The 12,182-nt window shown below is 52.4% G+C and overlaps 5 protein-coding genes across 5 annotated transcripts; 1 reads left to right on the top strand and 4 right to left on the bottom strand.

Moving 5' to 3' along the window:
- Nucleotides 1-785: 785 nt before the first annotated feature.
- On the bottom strand, nt 786-3,972 carry CTAM01_07500 (glycosyl hydrolase family 47; the record flags this gene model as incomplete). The annotated part of the gene is made up of 3 exons (XM_060523522.1): nt 786-1,080; nt 1,135-2,150; nt 2,200-3,972. 3 exons carry the CDS (start codon nt 3,970-3,972, stop codon nt 786-788), a joined length of 3,084 nt encoding a protein of 1,027 aa, XP_060381898.1.
- A 2,599-nt stretch (nt 3,973-6,571) lies between these two features.
- Nucleotides 6,572-6,784, top strand: CTAM01_07499 (uncharacterized protein; the record flags this gene model as incomplete). The annotated part of the gene is made up of 1 exon (XM_060523521.1): nt 6,572-6,784. One exon carries the CDS (start codon nt 6,572-6,574, stop codon nt 6,782-6,784), a length of 213 nt encoding a protein of 70 aa, XP_060381897.1.
- Nucleotides 6,785-7,315: 531 nt separating this feature from the next.
- On the bottom strand, nt 7,316-8,541 carry CTAM01_07498 (uncharacterized protein; the record flags this gene model as incomplete). Its single annotated transcript, XM_060523520.1, has 5 exons — nt 7,316-7,497; nt 7,580-7,759; nt 7,849-7,973; nt 8,038-8,110; nt 8,187-8,541. 5 exons carry the CDS (start codon nt 8,539-8,541, stop codon nt 7,316-7,318), a joined length of 915 nt encoding a protein of 304 aa, XP_060381896.1.
- A 1,129-nt stretch (nt 8,542-9,670) lies between these two features.
- CTAM01_07497 (uncharacterized protein) lies at nt 9,671-10,021 on the bottom strand (the record flags this gene model as incomplete). The annotated part of the gene is made up of 1 exon (XM_060523519.1): nt 9,671-10,021. One exon carries the CDS (start codon nt 10,019-10,021, stop codon nt 9,671-9,673), a length of 351 nt encoding a protein of 116 aa, XP_060381895.1.
- Nucleotides 10,022-10,381: 360 nt separating this feature from the next.
- CTAM01_07496 (uncharacterized protein) lies at nt 10,382-11,668 on the bottom strand (the record flags this gene model as incomplete). Its single annotated transcript, XM_060523518.1, has 3 exons — nt 10,382-10,805; nt 10,885-11,279; nt 11,333-11,668. The coding sequence occupies 3 exons, from the start codon at nt 11,666-11,668 to the stop codon at nt 10,382-10,384; spliced, it is 1,155 nt and encodes a 384-aa protein (XP_060381894.1).
- Nucleotides 11,669-12,182: the final 514 nt, after the last annotated feature.

Below are 12,182 nucleotides of genomic sequence, written 5' to 3'. Positions count from 1 at the left end.
TCTGGCTTTCATCCTTGGCCGGCATGGGGCGGCAAGACATTTCGAAGTCTTGCCACAAAGAACCCCTCGTCATTTTTAATGTTGGTTTGCTCACGCGAGCAAAGACGAATATAGATGAGCTCCTTCTCTTCTCTAAGAGCAGCGGATGACGCAGCATGCTCGCAATGGAGACGAAACAACACCGAGCAATACGAAAGGAGGGAAATGGGGGAAACGAAGTCGGACGCATAGGAAATGGGAAATGTGTAGGAGTATGTCATCCGCTGTAGATGACGATGAGCAAAGGCGTCCTCGAAGAGACGACACAGATGAGACGAGATGGAAATGAAATTGAACATGACAAACAAACCACAAAGCGTACTACTTACGTCCATGTCAATGAAGTGACATGGCAATTGACTCATGTGGCCCTTGCATCGTGTTTGAGAGACCCTGTGACGAGGATAGGAGGGAGGGGCTGTGTAGTGGGAAATACAATCTCGTTGAGTAGCGTCAACGATTTTTTTCTTCATCAGAGTAGGGTAAGTTTAGGTAGATAGAGCAAGGCAGGCTTGGCCACTTTCATCGCTCATCATTATGCTGCAGACTAGCATTTGGCTAGCAGACCTTTTTTTAACTTTATACAATGAACAATCCTTAGCCCCAGCAAATCGTGCCACGCAAATCAACACAAGCACGCCGCAACGCCATGGTAGCCACCACCCGTGATATCTTATGCCAAAAAGTCATGCTCTCTGCACCTTGCCCTCGTACACACACACTCGAATTCACACCTTCATCCCGCCTCAAACAGGACGCTTGAACGGATGCGCCTCGGTGTTGAGGACCCAGTCGTCTAAGCTGACGACATCGGGAGTTGAGAACAAGAGGTAAAAGTACTTCAGCGTCTCGGCGATCCAGAAGCTCTCCATCTCGTCTACAGGTTGAGGATCTTCAGACAGGACGTCGTCGATGGCGCTGTTGCCGTGCTCGGTACGAGTCGCCTTGATGATGGCCTCCCACATTTTCCATCCCTTCTCTTGCCATACAGGGTCTCCAGTGATGCGATACATGTACCACACGGACTCGATAGCCTCTGGACTGTAGGAGTGTTAGCCATGCTCAAATCTTGAACGAGGATCAGTGATAGCTTACCGAAGAATGTAGCGCCTGGCGTTGATGTTGACGAAGCCAGGCGGGATCTTCTCGAGCTCTAACTTGTCTTTGACCCACTCCTCATGCGAGAGCGGCTTCGGATCGGGAACCTCTCCCTCCTCCTCGAACGCGATCTTGCCCACGATGCCACCGCTGACGGGTGCATCGTTGGGGACACTGCCGGTGATATCGTCGGTGGCACTTCCAGGGTTGTTCAGGTCGAGCTTGTCCTTTAGAGTGTTGCTGGCGGCCTCCTGAGCAGTGCCCTTACGAGGGTCTTGAGACACTGGCGGAGCAGGATCTCTCTTCTTCAAAAGGTGCTCATCAACGTTGGAAGGGGACTTGTTCAGGCCAGGCTCAGGCGCCGGGTACTCGGTTTTCTCAGCTGAGCCTAGCTTCTTCGGCTCATCCTTGGGAACGTGAATATCGTCGAGGGGGTCCTTCTTTTCGACGGGTGACTCGGACTGGACTGTCTCTTCGGTTGACTTCTCAACAGGCTTGTTGCCTCGTTCAGTGGTTTGCTTACGGAGGGCGTCCTGCTGCTTTTGCTGCTTCTTCTCACGTTGCCTATCCTCCCACGCCTTGACCTGTGCCTCACGCCAGTCAGCTGACGGGTCGAGGTGCTCCCACCAAAGAGTCTCGTTCCACGGGCAGCTCTTGGTAGACGCGCAGGGCACGACAGAGGCTCCTTCAGGCATGATACCGGAGGGCATAGTCTCGTACGCCCAGACGCATCCGTCAGTGAGCTTCTTGGCGATCTCAATATCATCGGGTCTGTCAAAAATCTTGCCTCCCAGACCAAACATGCCACCAATGAAGCAGGTGAGGTGAGTAACTTCATACTCAGTTCGCAGATCGTTTTCGGGGTCGCCAGATGTCGAAACCTTGGCCGAGAAGAGGATATCCCTTTCTTTGGGAACCATAGGCCTGTAGAGAAGCCACTTCTTCACAGCCTCGACCGTCTTGATGTGCATCGTCTTGTACTTTTGCTCCAGACCGCCAAGGACGAGATATTCCTACGCGAGTTAGTTTCTTTTTCAGTACAACTCCTCAAGGTGAACTAACCTTGGGGAAATACTCGTAGGTGGAATCTTGGCTACCACCCATGCTATACTGCTGGTATCCCCAACCACCAGGGGCAAGCCCTTGCTTGATGCATTCCCATGAAGATTTGTCAGGTGTCGTAGGAGTAGATGGCCTCCGACCACTGTTACCGGGGTACAAGGGCTGTTCGTTGACCTTGGGTGCCGGGAAAGCCTGCTTGTTATCGATGTTTGCATTCTCAACCACAGACTCGCCATTCTTGTCGACACCAACAGCCCGCCTCGCGAGTGGGTTGCGTTCCGGCTCACTGCCGTTGCCCTTGGCCACAGCAGTTTCCTGCGGCAAAATCGGATCAGTTTCGTCGCGCTTGGCCTCAGCAGCCGCAGGCTCGTGGCCCTGGGGCTCGCTCAACCGAGCAGCGGCCGCACTCGCACTAGCAGCCGCAGCTTGTTCCTCTTGGTAAATAATGGCTTCAGCGGTCCTGTTGCAGCCAGAGGCGTCCAGCTGTTCAGGGAAGATGCCATCAATAGTAGTGCCACGGTTCTGGAGGTCCTCGAAAGCGTCGGTAATTCTAGCGATGGCATCGTAGTACTTGTCTTTACCGGTCAATTGGGCAAGGCGTGTGAACTCCATGCTTAGCGAACCCAGTTCGGCCACGCCAACGGTCGTAGCTCGGTGTGGCTGGGAAGCATACTCGGGCATCCAGTTGTAGTACAAGATAGGCATGCGATTGGGGGTGTCGAAAATGCCCATCAAGATTTCGGCGAGTTCAACGGCCTTGTCCAGCAGGACAGTGTAGCCGCCCTCTTTACCGCCGCTCACATCGTAAGCAGCGAGGAGGCCGCCCAAGTATCTGATAGTGGTCTCGAAGATCGGGATGTCACGGCGCGTCGGGCTGTAGGTGAAGTCGATCTCCTTGACGGCCTTGACGGCCTCGGCAAACTCTTCCTTCATGCCCATAATCCAGAGCGTATCAAGACCGTCTACGAGAGTAGCAGCCCAGCCACAAAAGGGGTCGCGGTTACGACCGCTGACAGGCGAAAGTTCGTCGTGCATCCAAGCGTACTTACGGTATCCGCCCCAGGACCGTAGCATTTCAGCCTTGATCAGGGCTAGGCGCCTTTCGCGCTTGTCCTTGGCAGCCTCGGACTCTGGCTTGAAGTCGTATTGGATCTTGGGAATGTCCTTGGGCTTGCCGGTGGGGAGGGGAATAATCTCGTCCGTTGGAACGGGGAAGTGCTCGGAGACCTTGTGCCAGTGGATCTGTGATGTCGAGGTCGACAGGCTCTCGGCGATATCAAAGTTGGGTCGGCCGGGAGGCTTCTTGGCATGGAGGTCCTCTTCCAACTCTAGAGGCTTTGTGGGCGCCTTGGTGACCTCGGGCGACTTGGTGGCCTCTACCTCGTCATTGTAGGCGTGGATGGAAAGGGTAGGGCCAGAGAGAGTGTTGGTGGGCGCCTTGGCCTTCTCCGTCTTGAGCTGAGGAATCTTGACAGTGGGCTTGGCCGTCTGCTTCTGAGGGTTCTGCTCAGGCTCGTCTTCCTCTTGGTCGTGGGGATGTTCGCTATCGGGGGGCGGCTGGTTGTTGAGGTGCTTGTTGGAAGCGGGATCGTTGGCCGGGGGTGGCTTCGAGGAATCCTTATGGACGTTTTGGCCCTTTTCGGGTTCGCTGGGCTTGATGCTGCTGGATTGACCTGTGGAATCCCATTCAGGATTTTTGAAGACCTGATACAGCATAAAGACCATCACAACAGCGACAAGAATCACATAACGGCTCCGTCGGCGGGGCATCATGTTTGCGGGCTCGCCGGAGCGAGGCTCTCGTCGCGCGGTGGAGGAGAAGTTGTATTGCTGTCGCGTGCTACTCTGCAGGTAGCGCTAGACAGTCGAGTCGAAGGATGGAGGACCCTGGGGTCCAAAAAATTCGAGAAGCAGCAAGGATGATGCGTATGCTAATTCGATGTCATTTCTCGGTTTCCGTCGTTGTCGTTGTCGGAAGGAAAAGCTAAAGGTAAGGCCAGAGCCAGAGCCAGAGCCACGAAGGAAGCTGGGACGACAGGCAAGGGGGACAAGGAGCGGAGGAACGAATGAGAAAGGAAGGGAAGGATAAAAGGCCACGGATTGGAACTCGGGCGCAGATGAGGTAAGGTTGGAAGGCACGAAGGCACTTTGTAAGGCACGTAAGACGGCAGGAGAAGAAGAAAAGTGAAGGTACGTAGAGAATGGATTGAAAAGGCAAGGAAGGTGAGGTAGGGCGAAGTAAGGCAGGTGGCATGTACAGATTGGCGTTAAGGGGGGTGGGACGTGGCAGTAAGGTAGGAAGCAGCAGCACACACCGGGGAGCTTGGCCCAGGTCCAAAAAAATCCAGTACCTCGGAGGGGAGGAACTTGTGCTTGGGAAGGAAACACCCCGGATCTCTTAGGTAAGACGGGAAAGATGATCCACGAGGCCACCGGTCACTAATTACCTACCTAGGTAGGTAGGTAGGTACTCTGATATACCTTAGGTACGGAGTACTTCGTACTTGCCTATGTAAGGAACGAAAATTCCATTGTCTAGCTGTCCATCTGCCACCTCAATTACACATCACCAGAAACATCAGTACTCGTATAAATGCTCTCGACTCAATACTCACCCATTGTGCCGTTCTGCAGGATCCCTGAACGGTGGACCTACACACCCTGCACAGAAGGTGCCCTGTCACCTCTGTGTCCAAGACGCAAGATCTGAGGTTTCCCTGTGTCGGATTGATCAACGAAATGGTTGGTCCAGGGGTTTAACACGCTCTTCGGTTGTGTTTCGAGGTCCACATGCTAACACTTGCCATTCATCTGCTAGTAAATCCTTGGTAAAGGTACCATGATCGCTATCGGACCCGGCTTCTCCTTAACGATGGATAGCCGTCGCGTAATCCAAGATTACCATACCCCATGTCTAAAGATGGCCTCTCGCGTTCTATCAAAAACGTTTCAACCCCAACTCAGCGGTACTGGCTAACCGTACCATTGCCACGTTACACATACTTCCTACTGTACAGGTAGCTCATCGGTCGACAGTTACAACCTCAACAGCATTCCACAAGGTGTCTCGAGCTTACCCGCCCCCTCATCCTCCGTACCGTACCACCAAGAAAATGCGTTGTACCAGTCTCTTCATGCCCCGGACCGGACACTAACTGGCACTGAACCCCCAACCTAACGCCCGGCTCACCTGAGATAAAGAGAAGCTCCCAGCGCAATTGGCTCCCGAGGCGGGTCGCACCTTAACTCTTGGAAGAGCATTCTTGCTGCACCAAATCCAGGGGCCGGGGACCGACGCAACCTAACAGCGGGGCGGGAACGGATCCAGATGGACCAGATGGACCTTATTTTCCCAGGGGAATGGTGGTTCGCTGCTCGCCTGCTGGCTTGCTCCAATGTCGTATCCGGAAAAGGGTCGTCCGCTCCATTCACGATCTTCCATCATTTCCCGTTCCCTGAGAGGAGGACAAACTCTGGCTAAAAAAACAAGACGAGGCAACACACGACCAGAAAGAGGAGCCCACATCGTCTTAGATCGTAAGGTGGCATCGAACAATTCCCAACTCGAGTATAGTGTCTTTGGCGATGCAGCTATTCCCGAAACCGTCGCCTCGACTCTCGAATCCAGTCACCCGACTTGAGCCAAGCCGGATCTTGGTTGCGCCTCTGCCTTTTGACCCGTCTATTGTCTTGGCAGAAGACACCCACCTCGACTCCGCTGAACCTGCCTGAGTGGCCCCTTGGCAATAAAACATCCAAAGACAACGATCTCAAGGGCGAGGGAGTGTTTATCAGCCACGCAGCATACGGCAATTTCCCGACCTTCTGCTGTTTGAAAGGATCTATCCGTATGAAGGCCTCTTCTCTCTGGCCCTTTCATTCTGACATCTGTTGTTCTGACATCACAAGTAACAATCGTCCATCCTCTCAGTGTTGGCTCCTACGAAATGACCACCAATTCAAGACTCCTGAGAACCCACACGGGTCCGCGGATGAGAAACACAATCTTGAAGCCGAAACACTCCGAGCTCTAGATGACTTCAGTAGAGCTCCATCTTGGATACCATAGAGATAAGGCCACAGTAAATAGGTCGTCACGGTTTGTGGCGTGGCTGTCTACTGGCACGCTGGCCGCCGACAGAACATGGCATTCATCAGAAAAGGTTGGTGGGTGTCTCAAGCTGAGGGCAACTTTTGACGGACTTATGCAAGGGGTTGCCTGCCTCTGCTAGGTCCTGTACATGACGATGCTTAGAGTTCAACATTTCGTATCGGTCAATTTTGCAATCGGCCGAATGGACACTGGCCTGACTATGTTCCTCATTTTGATCTCCCTTTGAAAAAGCCACTGGACCTGTAAAAACTACATCAAATGTCTCTTAGCCGCACCATTACTGGCACCGTGCCTGTCAGCACAGACTTAATGGTCTCTCTTGACGCCAGTGGATCCACCGGCTCCGTCGTTGGGATTCTCCTCTCGGGCGCGGCGGCAATGTCGGAAACGGCGGCCAAGCCGGCGCCCGGCTATGGCACCCGGGGCGGATCACGACTTCAAGTTGGAACCTATCGACCGGCCGGCGAGTAAGTAGAATGATCAGCAACAAGAGTCCGAATCTTATAACAAGGTTTCGCAACCGTGATATGGCGTGGGAGCTGTTCGATATCCCCACCTATGGGGTCTACAACAACTGAGGGAAGGGGAGAAAGCAAAATAAAAAATAAAAAACAACAATGAGACGACCGATCGAGGAATCGAACTTGGATCCCGAAATAAGCAGGAGTCTTCACTGCCTAACCGGGGCCTCTGCAGTCCGATTAACCCCTCGACCATACGGCCCAGATGCTTGTTGTTAGAATGGTGACGATGATTCATTGGCTAAGTAGTGAGCCTCGCGGTCTATCCTGCTCGTATTCTCGGGTACCTTCTTCACAGTCAAGCAGTTCATCCTTCAGGCGTCCTGACAAGAAGTGGCCCGCCTTGATTGTCCGCAATAGGCTAAAGTGAGCATCACTGCAAGGTTGACAGAGGCCGTGATTGCGTACAACATCGTCTCTACTGAGTGACCCTTGCAGCGCCATTTGCGACTTTATGAGAAACCTTGCTCTACCAACTACCTTACCATTTACGCAGCCCGATAGGGCCCGTACAGCTCCAATGCTTGAACGCAAGCTTGTTATTCTCCACCTCGTCAACGATGGCAACCGCCATATCCTCATTATAGATTCCATTCTCCGCTGCCTCTGCCGCCGGGTTCTCGGGCGTGTCGATGAAGATCTTGTACTCTCCAGTCCGCACACCTATAAATTGTCCTTAGAGTCAACTGCTCGAGTCTGCCAGTCTTGAAATCGGAAGACAAACAGTTGAGGAGAAGAGACTGACCTTTGTCACGCAAGAGACCTGGAGGTGAGAGGAAGGTCCACGACTTCTCAGTGACGCCGTTCCACATCGTGAAGGCCACCCGACACATGGTGATTAGAGCGATGGTCTTCCTGTCCGTCATGCAGCGTTTGAGCCAGCGTTGGACTAGATACGTGACCGGTCTCAGAAGCCAGGAGTAGGCTGAGAAGAGAAAAAACTGTTTTTAGCAACAAGACGCTGCGTATTCTCTTCCAGCCGCGGCGAACCAACCAAGAGTGAGAGAGACTTACACCTCGGTCGCTGGATGTGACTTCTGCTCCACTTCATTAAGACGGCAACTAAGCTTATGAACCGGCTTCCGTGATCCAGGCCTCGCGCGGTCATATAGTCGAGGTGCTCGTCGGGCCATGCCCACCTAGTCAACCAGCGCTATTAGTTCTAAGTTCTCTTCCATGTGTGAGCTGAGGGGGTTCGCATACCACCAGCTATACGCAAAGTCCTTCTGATCTGTAAGTTGAAGACGGTTTGCGACGTGAATAGATCCCGCTCCACCTAGTATCCTCAAAACTTCAGCAACAAACCCCTCCCATACATACTGAATCCCGTCACCGGCCTTGAAATCACATACCAACAATAATAAAAGGGCCCTCGTGCGTCGAAGCCAACAGTGCAGTCTTTATCCTCCCATGCGCCTCGACGCCGTCCTCGTATACGGTATCCAGGTTCGCCAAGCTGGGCCCATAGGCGCACACGATGGCGTCAAAGTCTGACGAGAAGATGTCGATGACTTTCTTCTGCTCGGTGTAGATGTCGACAGAGGTCGAGGTGTATGATCCGTCGCCGGTGCCGTGGTTCCATTGCTTTGGGGGGTTGCGGGAGACGCCGACGACGGCGTGGCCTCGCGTGAGGAGCTCGTCGACAACGCAGCTTCCTGCTTGACCTTTGGGGCCTATCACTGCGACACGGAGTTTTTTGGAGCGCATTATTCCGAGTGAGAGGGCTACTGGTAGGATGAAGGTGGCGAGGAGCGGAAGGTTTGCAGGCAATCTTGAGAAATTTATACAATCCTAAGGTAGTATGCATATTTGTGGCCGTAAAGGAGTCGAGCGTTGGTGTAAGCATCGTGCCTCGGCGGGTTGACGCCCCTCCGTCAAGCGACCACCACTAGATCGTAAATCCGTAATACCGTTATAGAAAACCGATTCAAACCTCTCAGATGGTGTCGCATATTGCTGAGGGTCGAGTACGAGCCACTCATAAGATACCTCACTCGGACCGGGCCAAGAGTCCGAGTGGCCGGCGTCGGGGGCTACCCCACCCCCGCAAACGGGCTGAGAGGCATGTCCGAGCCGCGAAGTGACGAGGACAACTGCCGTTCACTAATGCCGGGTTGTATGTGTATTCTCCTCCATGTTCATGTAAGTTGAGCCGCCTGAGATTGAAACAACCTGGCGACGAACACTGCTCAGATATAGTTAGATCTCTATGCTTGATATATGTAGATTGCTGGGGTTGTATGACGGTATATCCGCCTGAAAGCTAATGGTGATTTCTTCAGCCTCGGACGAATGACTGCAGTTAGTGCCTACTTTCACAGATAGGCGAGTTCAGATCAAGGCATCCGTCGTCATCATTGATCCCTCCCAGGTGGATCGTCCGGATACTTGAAGGAATATACAGTATACGTACGCGGGAACTTGTAATAGCAGCCAAAGGTACAAACCCCCCGTCAATTCCATTCCCGTCACCAGCCAGCAGGCGCCCGTCTAGGTCGACGGGTCAGGCCAAACTGGCTGGGTGGTGGAGTGGTCTAAGGTCAACAATCAACACGCCAACCAGCCTACTCGACGACAGGCTTAGCGAGTACCCGAATTCGAATCCCAGTATGAGAATCAAGAGATTTAGCCTACCGAGGTGAACTCTTTTTTTGATTATCTTGAAGGATTTCTATGTGGTCCTTCAGATGCTTTTTGGCTGTTGGATTAAGGATACCTTCACTTCAACATTCTCACAATCGAGATCCGATCAATCAGATCCTGACTCATGATTAAACCATTCTTCTGTCGCGCTAAGCGCAACAGTCTACCACTTGCGAAGCTGAAGCTGCTCCTCTCACTTCTGCCTCATAGTAGCCAACGCATACGCCCCGGCAGGCCCCCGGATCTGGAAGGGCCTATCCGCGGCCATGCACTGGCCCTTGACCAAGTCCCACACCGATCCCGGAAGCCTCTCAGTGTCCGAATGGTGATTGATGAGAACCTTGAGGACGAAGTCGCCAAAGCCATCCTCGGCGAGGCCCCGATAGTCCGGATTCGTGGAGAGATTAGCGAAGCCTTCGTCATCTGCGGTGCGGATCGTACTGATTCCTGTCTCAAAGGCATCGGCTTCGAAGACGACTGCCTTGACGCCTAGATCAACGGCTTCTTTCTGCAAGCTCTCGTCTAAGACTACGTGTACAGTCATTTTGTGGTCAGTCTGCCGGAGCCTTGGTGCGAACCGCTCGCCGAAACCGAAAGCGGCATTTGTGGGACCAGAAACATCGGTTCCGGGCCGACGACGCAGGGACCGGAGCAACAACGGGCTTTTTCGGAGAGAGGGAAGTTCGCCATGCAAGCCCATCAAGAAGACACATCATTGTAAGCTCTGTAGACATGCTACTACTGAACATACCGGTTGCCATTATTCAATATTCAACAATCAATTGTGGCAATCTTTGATAGCCTGAAATTCATAACCATTTTGAGAATTCTAAAATAAATGAAGGCGGGCCACACCACCAAAATCGCAATCCTATCGAACTCTATACGAATCTAACAAGAAAGCCTATTTGCGAGACAGGCCGGTCGGCGGGATAACCTGCAAATGGAAGGGAAGTCCGATCAAAGAGGGTGAGACTGTTGTGCCGGTGCTGATGAGACTAGTGGCAGTAGACGATAACAAGCTGTCTGCACTGCCAGTCGAAGGGAGAGTGAAGGTTCGAGTGGTGGAGATCGTAGTGTTGGAGAAAGGTGGATCACTTGCGGTGATAACTGTGGTAGACGAAGAGAGCCCGTCCCTCGATGTATCCGACAAAGTGGTGGCTGTTGCGCTACTGCTCGTCGTACCACTAATTGTTGTCCTATAGGAAGAACTGGCTGTAGTACTCGTAGTCGAGGCTGGGCTGGTAGGAGTTGGTTCACTTGTCGTCGAGGGCGTGCTGGTCGAAGCCAGGCTAGAAGCGGACGTTTTCGTCGGACTATTGTCGGCACTGGTGAGATTAACGGAGGGTGTTGTAATGCTGCTTCCTGATGAAAAGGAAGTTGTACCCAGCGTACTGTAGGTATCACTAGAAATTGTAGAGGATGATGGTGTAGAGAAGTTTGAAGACAATGTCGAAGAAGGAGAATTCGAGAACAACAATGAGGTAGAAGATAGGGTGGAAGTTGACGTCAACGAAGAAGAATCTAAGGGTAACGCTGTTGTAGAAGAGAGGGTTGAAGGTAACGCCGATGAAGTTGTATCTGAGAATGAAGACGTGGAAGAGGAGGTTACAGATGATGTCGAGGAAGGAGAGTCCGAGGATGATGATGAAGTGGAGGAGAAAGTTGAAGAGGTTGATGTGGGGGAAGTTGAAGGGCTGATAGACGTGGAAGTCGTGCCAGATGTCGTTTGAAAGGTTGTTGTCACAACCGGGGATGATGCAGAAGTAATCGTGGAGGTTGGCGACGCACTCGACGAGGTGCTACTCGCTGTTGTTGCCGTGGACACTGTTGAAATGGCATAGACAATATATACTGGAACCCCATTGTCATAGCCACCACACGGGAGACTGATAGGGGGAAGCCCAGAAATAATCGGCGGTAGTACTTCGCTACATGAGATGGTGCAAAGTTGTTCGTCTGGGGGAGGATCGGCGGCAAACTCGATGCTGGTTATACCGTCCTTGGAGCAGTAGCACTTCCCATCGAGTAGTAGTGACGCAGCACGCGAGTTAGCGATGCATGTATTCTGGCATTCTGTAGGGCCGTTGCTCGTCGGATTGTCATACTGAAGGTCTAAAATGTTGGCCGCGTCGGTGACCGCACCGCAGCCTTGATAGGAGTAAGGCTGTTTGGAGGCAAGGGCACCCATTGTTGCAGGTATCGGCCTCAACACTTGAAGGAAACGACATTAGAACATGATTTTCGATGCGAGAGACAGAAGGTCTGGATTTTGAAGACTTGCGACCGTCTGAAATAGCAAGGCGTCTTTGCGATGGCAGTTAGGGGGAAACAGGGAGGTTATTGGAATTGACTACCACGCCACATCATTTTCTATAGGAACGTTGTGCAACGCCGAGGAAATTGATACGGCAGAAGACGAGATAGGCTACTTGAAACGTGATTCTGAATCGAAGACATGTAAGTCTCTGATTTACTTATTGCCTGATCCTGTCGAGAATGCCAACTCGAGCTGTGGTGTCACCAGCACGATGATCGTGTCTTGTACCCATGTTCGGATACCAATTGCCGAGATAGTCTGTCCTCAATGACTGCCGGCGTGCCTATTCACGGGGCCGTCTTTGAGGGAAAGCACAGAGGGATGGTGAATTTCGTCGTTGATTATTTAAAATAAATACTCTAAGAGAAATTCGAGCTACTTTATT

This window comes from Colletotrichum tamarilloi (genome assembly GCF_030869305.1).
Source record: "Colletotrichum tamarilloi strain Tom-12 chromosome Unknown Scaffold_23.1, whole genome shotgun sequence".
Lineage (NCBI taxonomy): Eukaryota > Fungi > Ascomycota > Sordariomycetes > Glomerellales > Glomerellaceae > Colletotrichum > Colletotrichum tamarilloi.
Note: the sequence above shows the minus strand (reverse complement) of the source record. Positions and strands in the feature narration are given on the sequence as shown.